Source organism: Pistacia vera, unplaced genomic scaffold (assembly GCF_008641045.1).
Source record: "Pistacia vera cultivar Batoury unplaced genomic scaffold, PisVer_v2 Contig663, whole genome shotgun sequence".
In the NCBI taxonomy this organism is placed as follows: domain Eukaryota; kingdom Viridiplantae; phylum Streptophyta; class Magnoliopsida; order Sapindales; family Anacardiaceae; genus Pistacia; species Pistacia vera.
Window position 1 is genome coordinate 1138476 of NW_022196516.1, and position 19433 is coordinate 1157908.

General features: G+C 35.0%; 2 protein-coding genes across 2 annotated transcripts; both read right to left on the reverse strand.

Annotated features, from left to right (window-relative positions):
• Positions 1-263: 263 nt before the first annotated feature.
• On the reverse strand, positions 264-7140 carry LOC116112557 (zinc finger CCCH domain-containing protein 40). Its single transcript, XM_031398681.1, has 11 exons — positions 6634-7140; positions 5046-5162; positions 4771-4804; positions 3836-3977; positions 3688-3744; positions 2728-2825; positions 2340-2411; positions 2013-2230; positions 1330-1535; positions 766-975; positions 264-593 (listed from the first exon to the last, which is right to left on the reverse strand). The coding sequence occupies exons 1-11, from the start codon at positions 6758-6760 to the stop codon at positions 555-557; spliced, it is 1320 nt and encodes a 439-aa protein (XP_031254541.1). The 5' UTR covers positions 6761-7140; the 3' UTR covers positions 264-554.
• Positions 7141-8086: 946 nt separating this feature from the next.
• On the reverse strand, positions 8087-11955 carry LOC116112552 (traB domain-containing protein). The gene is made up of 9 exons (XM_031398676.1): positions 11583-11955; positions 11158-11205; positions 10943-11002; positions 10784-10867; positions 10573-10677; positions 10113-10226; positions 9855-9955; positions 8625-8736; positions 8087-8215 (listed from the first exon to the last, which is right to left on the reverse strand). Exons 1-9 carry the CDS (start codon positions 11859-11861, stop codon positions 8087-8089), a joined length of 1032 nt encoding a protein of 343 aa, XP_031254536.1. The 5' UTR covers positions 11862-11955.
• Positions 11956-19433: the final 7478 nt, after the last annotated feature.

Sequence of the window (19433 nt, forward strand, 5' to 3'; positions counted from 1 at the left end):
TTTCTTCAAAAAAATTCTTCCAGAGCATTCTTCAACAATAACGATTCCCTTCGGTCATAGAAGTCATCGTTGTTAAAATTATATTCAGTTTACTTCACAGAAATTGTAATTTGAATTTGTGACAAATTCCAGCTAGTACTCAAGAGGGACAGAAAACTTAAAGGCTTGACTGCAAATCTCCCACCGCTCTCTCTCTCTCGTTCTTTTGCTGTGTAACATCTACTGATCTACATATTGATTCGATCTGAACAAAAGATGACCAAAATAAAAATTTCATTTTAACATAGTACTGTGTTCGAACATTGTGCCCGGACACGGTAAAATGGAGGTGGGGATGTTAAATAATACTGATATACATAATATAATATCATGTTTCTTAAGACAACTAGGAAATACATCAATTCCAACTGTAATATACTCCAAAAATATATACACAGAGCTTCTGATTCACTTGTTCATGTATGCCAAAGCTAAGTATGAGAGATATTTCAGAGAGGGATATTTCATCCTTAAAACCCTAAGGTATCAACTAATTATTACATTCATCATCTCCTTCAGCCCACCACATCCACGTTCTCATCATCACCCGCATACTGCAAGTCAAACTGCTTATATTAGATGCCAATTTATAGAAAATTTTGAAAGATAGAAATATTAATGGTCGAGATTAAACTTAATATTAGTGCAAGCATGCTTCTTCTAAGAAAAAACATATTACATTTAGCATTAAGTATTTGAGAAAAGGAAGGCTGTGCACAAACTGACCTGTAAATAAGCATTTCGGGAGATTGGTGCAGGAGGGGGAAGTCTGAATGGCATCCGCTTGGCATTGAATATTACCCGTTTATCATTTCCTGCTGAAGCCATTTCAACCACCTGCTCAATCTTCTCCACTTCAGTCTCGACCTCGTCATCAACTGCATGGGCAGCAATGCTGGTTGATGGTAATAGATTCCCGGATCCCAAATTCGTCAACTGCACATTTGATTATGCAATGGTCAAAATCTTCCCTATCCTCCAACACAGATAGTTAAACATGAATAATTCACTTTTGATATCCTTTTAACTTTCTTTCAGCAGCTTTCCTTACAAATTTTATTATACTTTTCATACCATCGATCAAATTTGTTAAGGAGTTTTGATGGATCAGAAAGACAAATTTACTAAAAGTGGTGATTCCCAAGGCACAGCTATAACAAAGAACATGCAAAAGAATTAAAACTCTGGCACTTGCCCACACTAGGAGTTTAGACGTCATTAACAATTTACATACAGTGAGAAAACTCTGATTCTACAGTAAAAAGATAAAAATAATCAGTAAAAGATGACCTTATCTGCAGCAGGGAAGCTAGTAGAGATATTCTTTCTTCTCTTCAGTTTGCCTTGATCTAATAAAGGTCCATGGTTACTGTTTCCATCGTTTACAGCCTCAACTTCTATGCCAACATTAGATTGAAATGGGTGCACATTCCACCGAGAAACTTTCTCCGACGGAATAGATTCAGTCCACCGTCCTCTATCTTTTGTTAAATTGGCTAAAAGACCCATAAAAACAGCATAAATAACAATAGGGCAAACATGATATGGTGGAAAATACAAATATAATATCAAAGACCACAACAGCAAATGGGTTTCACTACTGTTTGCTGGACTTATTACACTGATGATTGGCATTTAACCTCATATATGACCTTCAAGTCCAACAATACCCCACTCCACTTTAAACACTTCTAAAATAGATACTATTTGCCTAAAATGTACAAACAGTTCTACCACACGTATGTCAGCTCAGTTATATCAAATCAGTACACAAAATCACATAAGGTAAGATCACAAGAACTAGGGTCTAGCATTCCTAATTTCCTAAATTAACATAGAATACGGTCATTCTGACCACCAAGTATTTAATTTGTACCTTTTATGAATTTAAGACAATGAGAAGTCCAGGAACTGGGAGGTAATTCAGCAGAATTTATATACTCCGCATAATGTCAGAAATTCAGTTAAAGTACCTTCTTGTATGGATTCTTCAGCAGTGACCCGATCAACATGTAGCTTTGTTTTCTTTGGAGAAGATATAGTCAAGACATCATTCTGTGGGCTGATTAGATGTTTATTGGCAGTCTCTCCATCACTTACAATATTGATGCTTGAATCCTCTTCATTGACACCAGTTACAGTAGCATCTGAGCCAAGTTGATTACCCAACTTCTGAAGTCGTGCTTGTGACCTGCAAATTTAGACATAATAAACCAAAATATTAAACCATAAAATTCATAAAAGCACATCAACAAAATAAAGAATTGCACAGAAGTTGTTTAATGCAAACCATAACTTGCCTCTTAAGTTCATCTTGGATCCTTACGTGACGGTTATGTTCTTTAATAAATTTCTTGATTTTCAAAGCTATCCTGCATATTTCAATTGGCCATAGGAACTGGGTGAGAGAGGGATAATCAGTAGTCCATTCAAGTAAATGATACATGATCAGATAAAGAGAAGAAAAGTGGTGAATGTTCGTGACCTGAAAACAATTTTGAGAAATTAAGACAATCTAAAACTTTTGAGTTGTTTCTCAAATTATTTTAATATTGGAAAACACATTTGATACAAGACTACCAAATTGTTTATGAAAAAAATGACTGCTTACAGTTTTGAACCAACTTTTTATCTGAAGACTGGTTTAATAACATTTCAACAAAAAAAAAGGGCTATTTTCATGATCACCTTTTACACTCCTCTTTCTCCTTATTTAGTTGAGTCTGAAGCTCCTTAATCCTAGAAGAAAGAATATCTGCTTCTTGAACCTTCTCATCCACATCAATCTTTAAAAAACAAATACATCAGGCGATGAATACTGTGCCTTAAATTCATACACATGGATGCAGGAAAAAAAATTAATAGCCATCATGACAATAACACAGAATGATGTAAACAAACAGCGTCAAATTAAAATCATAGTGGCTCATGCTTCCACCCATCAATCTGAGGCAGTCAACTCGAACTATAAGTGAGAAATATACACCTATAGTTGGCTATCTTTGGTTATCTTAAGTTCACACATCTATTTTCAATGGCTAGCCTCATTTATATCTTCATTTACACTAAACTCACTTTCTAGGAGTTCAAATTTACCATAAGAAACAAGAGAATTTTATTACTGATTACAAGACAAAGGATTACAAATAAGGTGAACAAGCAGTTCACCAAACCTCAGAAAAAACATTAAAAAGAATAAAGAAACAAAAAAATAAACTGAAATACTTAAAGGATAGGACAGGATTGAAGTAAAATTACATTTGATAAGAACTTTAAACTAAAATTTACCAAAAAGAAGTTGAGAAATTGAATCTAATAGAACCATATCGTTTATTTCAACTACTTTAAATAACAAAAGCAAGACGCAATGTCCCTAAAGAATATACATTTCAAATTATTTGCATACATGACAACGTAGAAATCTTAAAAAAAAAAATTCAAAAAAAAACAACCTAATATTTGTTTATTTCCATTTAAATGTCGGACAAAATTAAGCATCCAAACAACTAAAAACTAACTCTAAATATAAATTTGGCATGATAGAAAACAAAAAGTAGAAGACAGATTAAATAAAAAAAAAAAAAGGTGACATGATTGGCCACACATGATGATTGATAAGTAACAACAACCAGAAGGAGATTGACTAACCTCTAATTGATGTTTTTGGAGCTCAAGCGTGCTAATATCCGACTGCACTTCTTTTAACTGCACAAATTTCCAAACAATTAGACCAAAATAAGTTTTTTCTCAAAATACAAAGGTCTAAATGACACTAATTAAACTAAGTTCTTCAAACCTGCTCCTGAAGGATAATTTTGGAACCTGAAGAAGTAAATTTTCTGTCTTTAACACGATCTCCAATCCCATCCAAGATTTTCAAACTTCCAGAGGAATCATTTTGCCCATCAATGTGCTGCTTCCTCCTGCGTTTTCTGTCACAGTAAAAGAATATGCTATTGTTTTTTACTAGTTTGCATAGAAAGTAATTTTATAACTGATATATGTAAGCATAAGAAATAACATGAAATACTTCCATGAACATACATAAAGAATAGATGATATTAGGATGTTTCATACTTCTAAATTGATATTTTAATGGACCACAGAAAGTAAAGATATAGAAAGTCATTCATACATAAGTCAATTGATGGAAATTTTATGGGCCTGTTATTGGTTGCCAAACCTGGCAAAAGATTTCAGTGGACTGGAACTTTTAAGCTCCCAAAATGGAATATAAGCAAACTACTCTACCATAATTAAGAATGATGTGAGATTTAGAAAGAAAAGACACATAACGGTCAACTTCAGTATCAACTCCCAATAAAAGAATATCTGCCTAATCAAGTCATAAAGTACCATTTTACATAATACAAGTCTCACAAAAACTTTATTGGCTATTCATGTCCCCTTCAGACTTTGTTGCTTTGCATTCTATGCCTCTCACCTCAGAATATTTATCCCCTTTATCTGCATCTATCCCACTGTCCCTCCTACTGCATCCTTCTTTTCTTTTAAAAGAATTGGAAGTTAGATATTTAACAATATTGTAAACCCTAACAGGAAAAGAAATTAAAGGTAAATGCCAAGATAACAATGCACATGATGATATGGCAGACAGCATTTCAAAAAAGGAAACACTTAAAATCAGTAGATTACTCAAATACAGTAAAATCATCGGCACCAAAAACTGACCAAATAATAATAATAATAATCATAAAACAAGAATATTACCTTTCCTTCTCAAGAGACCTGGAAGGGCTAAGTCCTGCAATTTTAAATTTGATCAGGAATTACACCCTCGACATTAGGGATAAAGAAGAGTAACTAAAAAAGGGGGGAAAAATCTATTGTGACAAACCATCTATGGGGGAAAAAAAAAGGTTTTAGTTTAAAACGGGTGGTCAGGAGCTGTCACATTTATCTGCAAAGTAACTAAACTGGTCTCTTTCATACAACAAAATGACAGGAAGGAATTTAAAAGAAAATATAGTGATGCAATTACTGACCGTGAAATGTATGTCTACCTCCTGCATCACTTCCTGGAGAATACCTTCGCTGCGGGGAAAGCCTCCTATCAAGCTTATCCCTCAAGTCACTAACTCTATAGTCCCTCCTACCTGCAACTGTGAAAGCAGAGAGTTTCCAATACAGCAGACTAGTCATTTTTCATCTACCTTTTCAGTCACACCAACAAAAAAGAAAAAGAAAAAACAGAGAGCCTACAAACAATAATTTGTCTAACCTTACCATCATATAGAAAAAAATATGGTTAACATAATAATGAATAGTAATAGTGCCTCCTTGCCAGTTCCAAAGGGATAATAGAAACAAGGGCTCTCATATAATGCATAGAAATAGAAAATCCATATTTGAAATTTTTGTCCATCATATATCAAAGTAGCGTTGATAAAATAATAATCTCCATTTCCTCAGATTCCTCTTCAGCAATAGCAATACAATCTGATAGGTACTGATTTCTCCTCGATGCCATATTATGATATAGTTATAATCCATTCCACTCCCTGAAAACTGCATACAGTGATTCATCCCCATCCAGGAAATCCCTTCCCAATATCATTGATGGAGATGTTACAAATATAGTGATGATCACATGCTCCAAGAACATACAAAGTGAAGAAATTATTAGGATTACATTCAACTGTTCACCAAACAGGCCTGTGGTCCCAAATTCCCAATGGTGCGGAAGAATATATTTTCCAGAAAAATTAATATTGATCCTTCAATAAGACTTTTCTGTTTCATAGATGCACAAAGATAAACCAAGAAAAAGATCACCACGAAAAATACCATAATCGCCTTTAAGAATTACCAACCAGCATATCCATTCTGATGGAAAACAATACTAAACCTGTCAGTTGATATTTTATTTGTTAACAAAACAGCCACTCCGCTTATATAATTCAAAGTGTCCCAACAAGATATTTTTGATAATTTCTACAATCACTATAATCTCCTAAAAGACATGTCTCTGTAGTGTATGAGGACTCTTTTGAACTTTACTTTGCATAAACAATTAAAAGAATAACAATCCACCCAATTTAGATGTCACCCAGCCCCATAAGATTTATTTACTAAGAACAAATAAACTAGTGCAAAACTAGAAAGCATGAAATTCATAGCAAATTATCATTAATAACTTTGCATTTCACTCCAAACAAGGAATTCTAATTGAGCCAAGGTCTCTTAGTCAAAACATATTCCAGCCACAACAAACCAGTGAGAAATAAGCATATTTCAAAGGCAGATTTATTTTCCGTAATATAGAGGAGAAACTATTCTACATGTGAAGATTGATAGCAAATGCTCTTTATACAAAGTATAAATTTTCAGAAAATCCAAAGCATGGAATAAAACAACTCTAGCATTTGCAAACGACCATATAAGAAAACACACAACTTTCAGAAAGTCATTAAATCTTCAAACTATTATGCCTTAAAATTAACAGAAAAGATTAAACTTATATCTATGCTAAAAATGTATAAAGTAACCCTCAAATATTCTATATACCCAGATGAAGTAAATAACTAGTAAGGCAATTAATTATAGAATAGTGCGACAATGAGCTAAAGTTACCGTTATAGGAGCCAAAAGATCGGCGAAGCTCAGCATCTCCATGAGCAAAGGAGCAAGTTTGGCGCGTACAGCGACCGCTTTGATACAATACGCATAACTTTGTTTTGAAGAGCTTTCGTTCCACCATATTTAAATGGTGATATAATAAGAGAATAAGAAAAAATGAATTTACTAGTTGTAATTATAAACAACTTTACTTGCCAAGATGATCCCCGCACAATATGAGAAGTAAAAAATTTCAGAGACTATTTTGAACAGTATGCCTTTTCTTTATTTGGTTACTGAGAAATTAAAAGAAAACAACAAAAGAAGAGTCAAGAGAGAAAAGACCCATTGCCGTAACTGAGAGAAACCAGGAAGCCATGAACTTAGAAGTGATGAAAACCCAAGAGCCTGAAGACTATAACAAAGCAAAACGAAACCCTGGTATGAGGGAATCTTATCTATATTCTGTACTCTGGTTTTGTTTTGCATTTACTGTCATTCATGCCCGGCTCTTGGTCTTGGTCTTCGACCGTATCGAGTATTTAAACCGACATGTCGTTCTGTACTTGATATGTAAATACGAATCTTAGTGTAAAATACAATTTTTTTTTTTTTTTTTTTTTTTCAAACCAGTTTGGATTTAGCTCAAAAATCACTTAAGTCATAATATTATTATGATAAGTGATTATAAGGTTTGAACCTAAAAATTCAAGAAAAATATCAAATCTCCTTAATTATCAAATCAACCGTTTGAAATTAACATAAATGTTTTCATACGAACATTATGTAACATATTAGTCGTAATTAAAGTAAAATCCAAAATTCATTTGTTTTATAGATAAATCATGTGTATTCAAAATCGATCTATGCATGTGCACGCATTACTTATTAATCCTGTTGTTAAATTAGGATGAAATTCACGTAAAAACTTTCTTAGAATAAATGGGTTTGTTTATCAAACCTAACGAAGGGAATACATTAATATTATGGTATCTCCTTCTTTCAGGAATACATAAACAAAAATATTGGGAAAATAAGCTAATAATATTCTCTCAAAATTCAAGGACTATACAAAATTTATCGCCATTCATAAGATGTCCCATGGGCTTTCGGTTCAGGTTTAATATTCAGTTCTTCACCCAAGAGTTATTTATTAACATTGTATCTGCAATAAACTAACATGGACTTGTTCATACGACGCAGAATTTTATCTTTACGTTGTCATGTTCCAGTGATTACCAATTAAAAGTTCACAAATTACAGAGACAAAACTAATAAGAAACTTTCACATAAGGTAGCTGTTACCTTCACCAAATGAACTAATCACCAGCCAAAAATTTACACGTGTACGAAGTCCTTTATGTGTCTTATTTGTTTTGTAGCTTCCCAATTCTAAAACTTTTTCTTTCAGTTAAGAAACCTCTGTTGCCTGAACCTCAAGATATAATCACAGACAAAATCTGGCAATTTATTTTTTGAATTTAAGATATACGCCCGAGATGATGGCTGCCCCAGCACCCGCAACACCAATAGTAGTAAGAATTTTTGCGGCAGAAAGCACTGGCTTCTGTGTAGGAATTGCCATAAGATCGTTTGTCTGCGACACAAAATGAAAAAGCAATAAATAGTATGAAAATCTAGGCATGCATGTCAGAATTTTTTTATTTTATGCTTGCGCCAGAAAATTTCTATGATATTTGCATGCATTTATATTGAATTCTGAAGGATCCTGGAGTAAGGGTAAAGTTAATCCTATTAATATTTCAAAATAGAGCCATTATGGTAGAATGACTCTTAGTAAAGCTATATTCAACTTTTCAAAACAAAATAAATCACGAGCCAGGATAACAATTATTGAGAAAATAGGACACTAGTCTTTTTCGTATAAGAGGTAGGATCAACAGCATATTATGCATCCAAAAGCTTCCTATATGTGTTTTAACTACTAATGGACTGCTTCGAAGTGTTAAGGTACACGATTTCAACAAAGCATATTGGCAAAATACCGAAACAGGTTGCTTCCAGTGCTTCTTAATTCCTTGTAGGTGTCCTCTTCCAACAACAGCAACCACTGAATTATGCTCACTAGCAACTCTTAACAATGATGATGACATGTACCTGAATATGCACGCAAGTAATTCAGAATAAGGAAAACAAAATTATATGCAAAGTAACATAAGAAATGAAGTATGAACACAGTGAAGCCCCGTGATTTCATAAGTTAGAATGAGAATTGAGAACATTGATTAGTAAAATTACAAAGTACAATCTCTAAAAGTAATTTATCAAAAGCAAATATAAAGCCTGTATGAGTTCTCAACATCACCATAGCAATTAGAAGTGAGTTTTTCATAGGATTACTAACTAGGGTAATAAAAGCAAAATTTATGTACAAAAGCATATAGTAAATATGAATTGGGTGACTTTTCACAAAGTTTCATTGAATGGACAATATTAATTATTTGTATTCCCAAAAAATTTCAAAAACTTCATTCATTGCCAGCTGGGTAGAATGAACCTCTTAAACTTAAATCAGTTAACATGCTCCACATTAATACATATTATATGAGTAATACTACACTTATAAAGATTCTATACAAAGTCATCCATACAAAATGATGTGGCACTGCTCTTGCATTACCATATCATTCACAATTATTTAATGTGTATTTATTAAATTGATTTTTTTATATTAATTCATTCGATCATAATCTGACACGTCATTTTGTAGGGAGAGACTTTGTCTAGAGTATTTGTAAGTGTAGTATTATTAAGATTATATATATGAAACATGCAGTTCGTGTTATCAACTGTGCCCAAGAGAAGCTGGTCTATGGACAAGATTTAATGGAACCCAGAAGAATAAACGAAAATCGTTGCTGGGATTAAACACAAAATAAGGCAGCTCAACTTCAAATCTGGATTCTGCTTAGTAAACAGAATTCAAAAAGCATCTTAAGCCACCCTGTCATTATTTTCACACTTCGGGTGTGCCACAGATACCAAGCAAGGGAATACATAAGATGTAGTAAAAACCAACAGGTTTATTATTATTATTATTATTATAGAGGATTATCTTCCTATTTCACTCATCAGAAGTGAAAAAAATAAAAAATAAAGAACAATGCTGAGGTGAACCAAAGTTGTGCACCACTACAGAAAATTTAGGACATGAGGGCAGTATTTGCAACAGAATACCAAATTTAACAAATATATAAAGCCAGTTAAATACTCACTTATCTCGCTCATGTACAAGGGTTTCCATTAAAGTTGGGAATTCTTTGCTCATCTCTTGAATCACAAGGGTCAGCATGTCAATGTCGTCCATGTCCTTCAGCTGAGGATAAACAACTTCAAATTAACATTAACCAAACTCAAAAGCATTAAAAGGGTCCCTAACTTTAGTTTATCTTGCATCAAAGAGCAAAAGGTTGATGCATTTTAACCAAAAATAACTCTTCAAGGTGAAGATAAAATATGAGGGTAAATCTTGCCATTTTGTTAAGATCCTCAGGGCTAGGCAAGAAGAATGCTTGAAAAATCAAGGAATACAGTAATTTTGCCTTATGCCAAAGCGGCATCTTTGCCCAGGTCCTCCGCAGTGTAATCTGTTAAAATCAAGTCTAAACATAAGCACCACAATAAAATAGACAAATAAATAAACATACATACAAATGCATAAGAAAAATTAAATGAACACTCAATAATGCAAGCAGAGTGAACTTAATAAAAAAAAAAACCATCAGTAAACCTTTGGTACAGTCAAACATTTGAAGTTTGCATCAAAACAAAAGAAGGCAGGTATATTAGAATCAGACCTTGATCTGGCAGTTATCATGAATTGAGCCCATATGGGAGCTAAACAAATTTTTTATTAATTAAGAAACAAAGAAAAAATAATGAACTGAAAGGAAAATGAAAGAATTCCATACAACAATTAGTCAAATATCTTACCTGTACAGGACGATCACCAAGTATCACCTTGCCACCATACTTCATTGCTTCTTCAAATGCTACACGAAACTCAGAACCAGGAAAAACCTCGAGCTTACTAGCGACCTAACAGAAAATCAAGAAACAAATTATGTTTTTAAATAAAAGAGTCAATCAATTGACGAGATAAACAACCAAACACATAGACAGACGTAAAAATTACAGAACATGCCTTGGCAAGAAACCAACTGTAAAGTATTCCAAACATGTTATGCTTCTTCTTATACATTTCTATCATTTCTCCCATGGTGGGTACCTGGTGAGCTACACATAAGTTCAACAACCAGATGAAAACTTGAAAAGGAATTTGTTAATAAACTGAGATGCAAACCTTTAGATTCTGAGGAGTAAGGATAGCCACCCGACTTGAGCATAATTCCAAGAAAACAGCCTGCAATGAATGAAAACAGATTCATAAATGTAAACTTACTTCCAAGAAAAGTTCAAAATATTTGCAGGAGGATAAATTTCCAAAGCAGGTAGCTAACCTGCAAAAAATGATCCATCCATGAATCAAGTGTTAGTGAATTTTGAAAGAGAAAGCACCTGTGGTTTCAAATAATCAATTATTGCTTCCACTTCTCTGCATGAATCCTGCAACCGTATTATCAAGTATTACCACAACCATCAAGCAATATCATAAAATCAGCAAAAGTAACAACAATGTGTTTAAATAACAGGTCATAATATCATACTAGACCAATAACATTACTAGAATATTAGTAACAAATTGCTGGATGCAACTTGCATAACATTGTCAAGTTACCAAAACACATTATTCTAATAACAAAGAATTTCCCTAAAGTATTATATTTTTCTCTTCTCATTTCAGTTTCTAATCCATCAACTTTATTCTAAGACAACTGAATCTAATTCTAACTGAATTACCAAATTTTAAGATAATAAAAAGTTAAAACAAATCAATTAATGTAATTAACCCAATTACAGATTTAACCTAATCAAATGATCACCTGGGAAATGTGAGCAGTTCCAACAACATACACATCGCAAGTGCCGCCTTCGGCGGATGACTCGCACGTGAGGAAAACCACGCTCTTCGATAGCTCCTCAGGCAATTCCTTCTTCGTCTCCTCCGAAACGGCATCGCCCGAATCTCTCACCTCATCCCCATAACTAACCACGCTCTCGCCAAGACTAACAACGCTCTCACTCAGTGCCTCAACGTTGTCAGGGTTCGGATTCTCGATATGAATAAAATCCTCAACCGACTCCGGCGGATTCGGTTCCATGGAGGGAAAGTTTGGGTTATTAACGGTGGCAAACGAGGTAAATTTGAGGATCAATGAGGGCGAGAATTGTCTGTGGAGTGATAAAGGAAGGGTAGTAATAGAACGACGGAGACGGATTCTGGTTTTAGCGGTGGTAAATAAATAATATCGACGTAACTCGGACGAGTTGATTGGGGTGCCCAGGCGAGCCAAACGATTCATAGATGGGCATTCGCGTTATATATGCAAAAGGTGATGGAGTGGAGTGTGGGCATGCTCAACGTTTAATGTTGTAGCTGAAGCTGACGTGTATAGATAACTGACCCGGCTTCCGTTCTTGTATTATATGTAGCCATGTAGGCTGAGAGGAAATTACGGACGTGTCTTTGCGTGGCAGTTTCAAATTTGACGCCAGTGTTTACCATTTTTAATTAAGACCAAAAAAAAATTATTTCACGGTTACTATCCAAATCTACCCTGGGTTTGGGTTTTGGTTAAGGACACCCACAAGTATGAAATACTATCCTTCACCTCCCCTCAAGTTTGGAAAACTATTCCAAACCTCCCATGATAACCGTTAAGTAAACTTAAATACTAGTAAGGGCCCATTTTGATGGGGGGTAATATTAGATAATTAGGGTAATATATTTTAAATTGAGCAAATGACAATGTTTGGTTGGTTTGTAGAAAATTATTCCCGAAATCTTTTATGACAAACAGTGGCATTTGGGGGATAAGATTTACAGAACACCCAATTCACCCCAATGTTTTAAAAACCAACCCAAGGCACAACCCAGTAAACTGATCGGGTCCCGGGTTGACCGGTTCAACTGGCTGGTTCAATCAATGACGTCGTCCCAAAAAAAAAAAATCAAATTCCAGAATTCCAAATCACAAATTCCTAAAAAAATTCTTAACAAACCGTCATTAAACATCAATACAATCCCTACAAGTAATTACAAATCCTTAACAAAGCACCATCAAAGTTCAAACATCAATACAATCCTTAACAAAAACTGCAACTGGCCACACCGCAGCTCACAAGGAGGATCCCAGCAGCAACCAAGAAAAAAAAACACACTCCAACCTGCAGCAGCAGCATCCCACACTCCTGCCCAACAACACGCCAACCAAGACCAAGAAAAAGGAAAAAAACACAAGGAAGGACCCAGACAAGCACCACTTCACCCCACTCTCAACCTAGCTCCAACATTTTCAATAAAGAGAAAGGGAAGCCATTGTCACATCTAGAAAACGTCCCCACACATTCAAAAAAACTGGAAAAAGAAACCTAAGAATAGAAAATGATAGGCACATAAACCAAATTTGTCACTTTCATGACCAAGTCTCAAGGTTATTTGGGCTCCGTTTGGTTCAAGATTGGGAATACTACTCTTGGTATTCCCAAAAAAGTTAAACAGTAAAATACCCAAAATCTCTCATTTTTGGGAATACTATTTTCAATATTATTTAATTTTTTTTAAACCCTCTAAATTTGTTAATTTAATTAAATACCCCTAAATATTTTTTTTAAAATTACAAAAACACCCCAACAATCCACATTTACCAGATTCCGGCCACCACTACCGGAAAATGGCCGGAATCTGGTAGGATGGCGCACTACCAGCTGAATCTGGCCGGTAGTGCGCCGATCTAGCCTTTTTCGGCCAGATCCACCATGGATCTGGCTGGAAAAGGCCAGATCTAAGGCCAAAGATTTGGCCGTTGACGGCCAGATCTTTGGCCGTAACACTCGGTCACGACGGCCAACAAACGGTCGTCGTTGACTATCAACGACGACCGTTTGTTGGCCGTCGTTGAAAGCAAATACGGCCAGATCTGACCGTAGATCTGGCCTTTTCCGGCCAGATCCACCGTGGATTTGGCCGGAAAAGGCCATAGCGACGCATGACCGGTAAGATCCAACAGGTCATACGCCCATACAGCGACTCTGGCCACCTCCGGTGGTGGTCGTCGGCTGGGGGTGTTTGAGGGTGGGTTAGGGGTATTTTTGTTAACTTTTAATGTTTTATTATAGGGGGTATTTTGTAAAAAAACAAACATAAAAGGGTATTTTATTAATTTATAAATTCTACATCGTAATACCCGCCCAATTCAACTTTTTTTTAACTTTTTTCAAAAAAAATTTCCCAAAACCCCCAAATTTTGAACCAAACGGAGCCTTGTTCACCCACAAGACTTCAATTTTCAATGTCTCTACTGCTTTTCTTCTTCTTCCTCACAACACTGATTTTGATTTTAGACTAAAAACCCATAAATTGGAAATGAGAGATGAAACACAAAACTTAAAGAGAGATGAAAGAGGAAGAGATCGACTTTGACAGTACCTGACAAAGATGATCTGGAGCTGATGACGAAGAGGAGATGATTGACGGTGAAAAGAGGAAATTGTGCAAATGAGAGTCACCGATGGAAGATTTGAGGGAAATCAAAAAGTGGGTGCGAAGGAAATCACAAAAATGGGTGAATTGTGTTAAGGAAAAATAGGGGAAAAATCGGTTTAAGCCATGATAAAGATGAAACCAAGTTGCCGGCTGCCGCTGATGAAGATGAAAGCAAGATGTTGACCAAGAAATCGACGTGCAATCGCAAATGAGAGACAGAGAGAGTAGAGTTCGGTCGATGGAAAGAAGAAAAAAGGAGAAAAAATCGGTTTAGGGTATTAAAGGCAGGGTTTAATGTTTCACCCGGTTTATCCCAAAAACCGGTTGGATCGGCGGGTCGCTACAGTGAATACGGTGCAACCCTAAGGTAAAACAGCTTTCCCAGTTTTTTGCCTAGCCCAGCTCGACTCAGTAGCCGGGTCCCAGCCAAGCCGGGTCGGGTTTTAAAACAATGTGCAGACCCTTTTGTACTCATTTTTTAAATTTTCTAGATGACATTGCCCTTATTATTGTCATTATTTACAGAAATGTCATTGTACTAGAACTGGCCACCACCACCAACCACCGCCGAAGGCTGCCCAAGTCACCATAATGGCATATAACCAGTTGTATATGGCCAGTCGTGTGTTGTTGGTGAGGCATTTTTCAGCCATGGATCTGTCGGAAATGGCAAGATCTGGCTAGCGTTTCACAGCCAGATCTGTGGCACCGCCAGCGTCACGACCAAATCTGTGGCACTGTTGCCGGTGGTGGCTAGCTGCCAGCAGTAGCTTGGGCTGAGTAGGGGTATTTTTGTTAAGTTTAAAACGTTTTTGGTTACTTTGGTGTTTTTGCTAAATCTGAAAAGTAGGGGGTTAAAAGAAATTATTCAAAAAATAATAATAATAAATACTATTATATTAATATTTAAAAAGGAGGGCAATTTAGTAATCTATATAACATACCCACCCATTTATCCTCCCAACCAAATATATTATTCACCAATTTATTCGAACCAACTAAACACATTTTCTAAACATTCCCAATAATCTTCAAGGTGATCTTTCTTTCCGTTAATATAATATCACCCTATAGTAAAACATTATATAATCTAAACGCCCCCTAAATATAAGATTTAATTTCTATTGTTTTTGTTATGCCTAAATAATATGCTGACATCATCTCCACCAATCAAGACTCAGCAGACTTCTCCACCAATCAAATCTCAGCATGTATCTCCACCATCCAAGATTCACCAAGCACTTGAAGACAAAACATGTTAGTTGTCTGATCCCTAAACTGACTCTGAATGATATTTTGCACCTACAATTGCCGAAATTTCATTAAATTAAGGATATGGATGATAAGAGCTTGAAAATATGTGTTTAGTTAGTGATTCAATTAGATTATTTTGGCAAAATTAGTTTAAATTGCAAAATTTGAATTAATTATTTCATAAATACCGTTTATGAGATCATGGGTATATTTTGACTATTTTCAGGTTATAAATAATGTTTGAATGAAGAAGGATTATGTCAATGAAATTTGTGACAAGTAGCAACAAACGGTGCAAGAATCGGAATTGAAATGAGGAAGTTATGATGCTTTGAAGATGAGACTTAAAACTTGGAAATTCTTCAACATGAGCATGCTTCAATGTTTTGATCATACTTGAGTTGTATAAATCAGAATTTGATGATACTTGTGAAGTTGGAAAGCTTATTCAGATAGCTACAAAGTTTGTGTTGATGACTTTGCCAAATTCTGAAGATTCTATACTCATGGCACAGCAATCGTTCTTTCTGTCACAGCAATGATGGAGTGTGGGCCTAGATGGGTTGTTTTATTTCCTAGTCCAAATATGACTAATTTGAGGCATTTAATTCTTTCCTGATTAACCTCCAAACCTAGCCTTTATAATAAGGGTCTTTAATTAGTTTTTAGGGAGATTAAAAAAGAGAGAAGAGCAACCACTGTTTTGGAGATAAGAATTCTTGGAGTTTTTTTCACCAATTAGAGAAGTTTTTCTATTTTCTTTCTTGTACTCATGTTACTCAATACAATGGTTGTTTTTAATACTGAAATTAGAGCTGGTCCCAAATAGGACCAGTCGCTCATGGGCCTTGGGATGTCCTAGGCCCATGAGCAATATTAGGACCCGGACCGGTCCCTAGGACTGGTCCTATGGGCCTGGATAATTTCTTTTCTCCCCTGATCTTTTTTTATATTTTAGGGGCAAAATAAAATTTTATAGGGGGTTTTTAGTATTTTTCAAGGGTAGATTAGTAAGTTTCTAAAAATTTAAATTAATAGTTAATTTTAATTTTTAACATAAATTCACATTTCACACATTCACGCTTCACAAATAAACAATTAAATAATTTTTATTAAATTATTCATTTTCATCATCATCAATATTTACATCATTCAAATCTGTATTCCTAAAGAGTTTGAGTAGTTCGGGATCTTCAGGGTGCTGTTGTAGTCTTCTTTCTGCATGAGTCCAATCCTGTAAACACGTTATCGCTTCAATCATCTCATCGGTTAAAGAACATCTTCTGTCTTCAACAATCCGACCATTCGTTGAAAATGTTGACTCGGATGCAATTGTAGATAAAATGTCACGTGCCATTTGGGCTACAATGGGGAATCGACTTTCATGTTGGTTCCACCATTGAAGAATATTCATATCATGTTGCTCCTTCATCGTCATAAAAGACAGGTGTACTTGTAGGTAGTGATTCAGCTCATTTGGTCCATGTACGTACGAGCTGGAGCTGCTACTTCCGTCATGTTCCACATACGTCCACTTGCTCGATCCTTGACGGAGGGCTGCATTAAGGTCGTGATCCTCTCTCTTGAACGTTCCACTTCCATTGTACCTGTTCTCATATAAAGAAAAAAGGTTATCCAATTTTTGTTTAAAGTTAGTCAAATAAGACGTATAATCATGTCCTAAATGCTGGCCTAACTTTGTAATTATACAGTTAACTATGTGTAATTTAAACTTAGGATCTAGAACAAGGCCTAATCCATATAAGAATAGAATATCTAACCAATATCTCTTATATTTTTCTTCCATCTTTAAAACAATTTCCCTTAAAATGTTATTATATCTATGTTTAGCAAAAGTTTTAGCAATTTGAAATAAAATATCTAATGCTAAATTAGTAGTCGGATAATAAATATCACTTAATATATTAGTAGCATCATAAAATTTTTGAAGAAATGACTAAAAAAATTCACAAACCGCCCAATCATCATAGTTGACAACTTCCTCTGGATAGTGCTTCCGGTTAACAAAATCTGTAATTTGTTTCGCGGTTGGCAAAGCTTTTATTGCAACATCAAGTAGGTGTAGTTTCAACGGATAGGCATGTCCATACATAACTTCAAAGGTCGAACCGGTGGGTCCTCTTGCTTACAATATTTGACGTATTCCTGCCATCTTTTATTGCTATCGTCAACGATAAATCTGATAGCCGCGCACACCCTCTCCATCTTCGAATGTATAGCATCTAAACCTGCTTTAACTATCAAATTGATGATGTGGCAAGCACATCTCTAATGAAAAAAATTGTCTTTACCACGCGGATCCAATCTCTTTTCAAATAAAGAGATTGTCGCGGTGTTAGCAGCTACATTATCAAGCGTTAGTGCTACAACTCTATCAGCTAATAAATATTCTTGCAAAACTTCAAGAATTGTAAAATAAATAGTTTCAGCACTATGTTTTTCATATAATGGTTTAAAACCCATCAATTTTTGTTGTAAACCCCAATTATGATCTAAGAAATGTACTGTGACAGTTAAAAAGTCGGTTTTTTATCTACAAGCTCATATGTCTGATGTAAGTGCAATAGATATATTCCTAAAATTTTGAAATTCGTTTTTAAGTTTATTAATTATTTTGTTATAAAGTTTTAGTATATCTCTTCTACTTGTACTTCTACTAACAAGGGTATATGCTAGACAAAATGCAGTTTTAATCATGTGAATAAAATAAGGATTTTCAGATAAACAAATGGGGGAGTCCGTAGCAACTATGAATCTTGCTATTTCCTCTCGTGTAACATGTGCATTGTATTGTCATGTTGAGAGAGTTGAGGATTGTGGATTCAAATTAAGTTGAGTTTGAATTTGTCTACCTAATCCGCTTGAAGATGTATCCGACAACTCCATTATTTGGGAGTGCTTCTTCTCCACGTGTCGTCGCATCGTCGAAGTCCCCTTTTCAGCGCCAATAATAGTTCCACAGAAATTACATATCCCACACAATTATTCCCCCTCCCCATTTGTCTTTGGCCATTTTAATTTGGTGAAGTGTCGTCATACATCAGACACGACCCTCTTTGACGGTCGGGGGGGTTAGGCTATGCCCGTGGCCGTTGACTCGTAGCTCGCATATGTTTGGCTACACCTCGTCTCGACCGAATGTGATTGTGGAATTGCAGCTACTACCTCTAGAGGAAATTGTGAAAATGGATTGAACCCTTCAATTTCTTCGGTGGATGAAACGTAAAACTCATTTAGGGATGATCCTCCGAATGCATCATTTCGGGAATCCATTATGAATTTATGATAAAATAATAAATAATTAAAATGAAAAGAAATTAAATAATAATATGAATAAGAGATGATATTGAATAATAGAAAAAATTGAATAATATAAATAAATAAATAAATTATATGAATAAATTATAAATATAAATATAAATTGAATGAGAATTTGATTGGAGATTTGGAGTAGATAGATTGAGAGAATGAGAGATTGATTGGTGTGGAAAAAATGAAAGATTTTAGGGTTATTTATAGTGTAGTTGGGGGGGGGAATGAAAAAAAATATTGTTATAATAAAAATTATAACCGTTGACTGGCATGTGACCGAGGGAATGAAAAAAAATATTGTTATAATAAAAATTATAACCGTTGGCTGACATGTGACCGTTGGCAACAGCCAACGGTTATTAGAGAAAAGTTAATTTTTTTTTTATTTTTTTTTATAAATTTTGTAAATTTTTATTTTAACCCTTGTAATTTATGTTTATTTCCAAATTTATAGGGGGTTTTATGTAATTGTACAAGGGATTAAACCAAAAATGTGCAAAAAATTTGGGCCCAGGTCCGGGCCTTTGAGGAAGGACCGGGCCCTCCTCTTTAGGCCTGGTCCCGTTTTGGGACCAGGCCTCCTAAGACTGGTCCTCTCAAG

Coding starts and splice junctions, on each gene's coding strand:
- LOC116112557 (XM_031398681.1), bottom strand. CDS start 6,760: ATGGTGGAACGAAAGCTCTTCAAAACAAAGTTATGCGTATTGTATCAA. Junction 4,805..5,045: donor AGGTAGACATACATTTCACG/GTCAGTAATTGC, acceptor TTAAAATTGCAG/GACTTAGCCCTTCCAGGTCT. Junction 976..1,329: donor GCTTCCCTGCTGCAGATAAG/GTCATCTTTTAC, acceptor TCAAATGTGCAG/TTGACGAATTTGGGATCCGG.
- LOC116112552 (XM_031398676.1), bottom strand. CDS start 11,861: ATGGAACCGAATCCGCCGGAGTCGGTTGAGGATTTTATTCATATCGAG. Junction 10,227..10,572: donor TTGGTGATCGTCCTGTACAG/GTAAGATATTTG, acceptor TGATTTTAACAG/ATTACACTGCGGAGGACCTG. Junction 8,216..8,624: donor ACTGGAAGCAACCTGTTTCG/GTATTTTGCCAA, acceptor TTTGTGTCGCAG/ACAAACGATCTTATGGCAAT.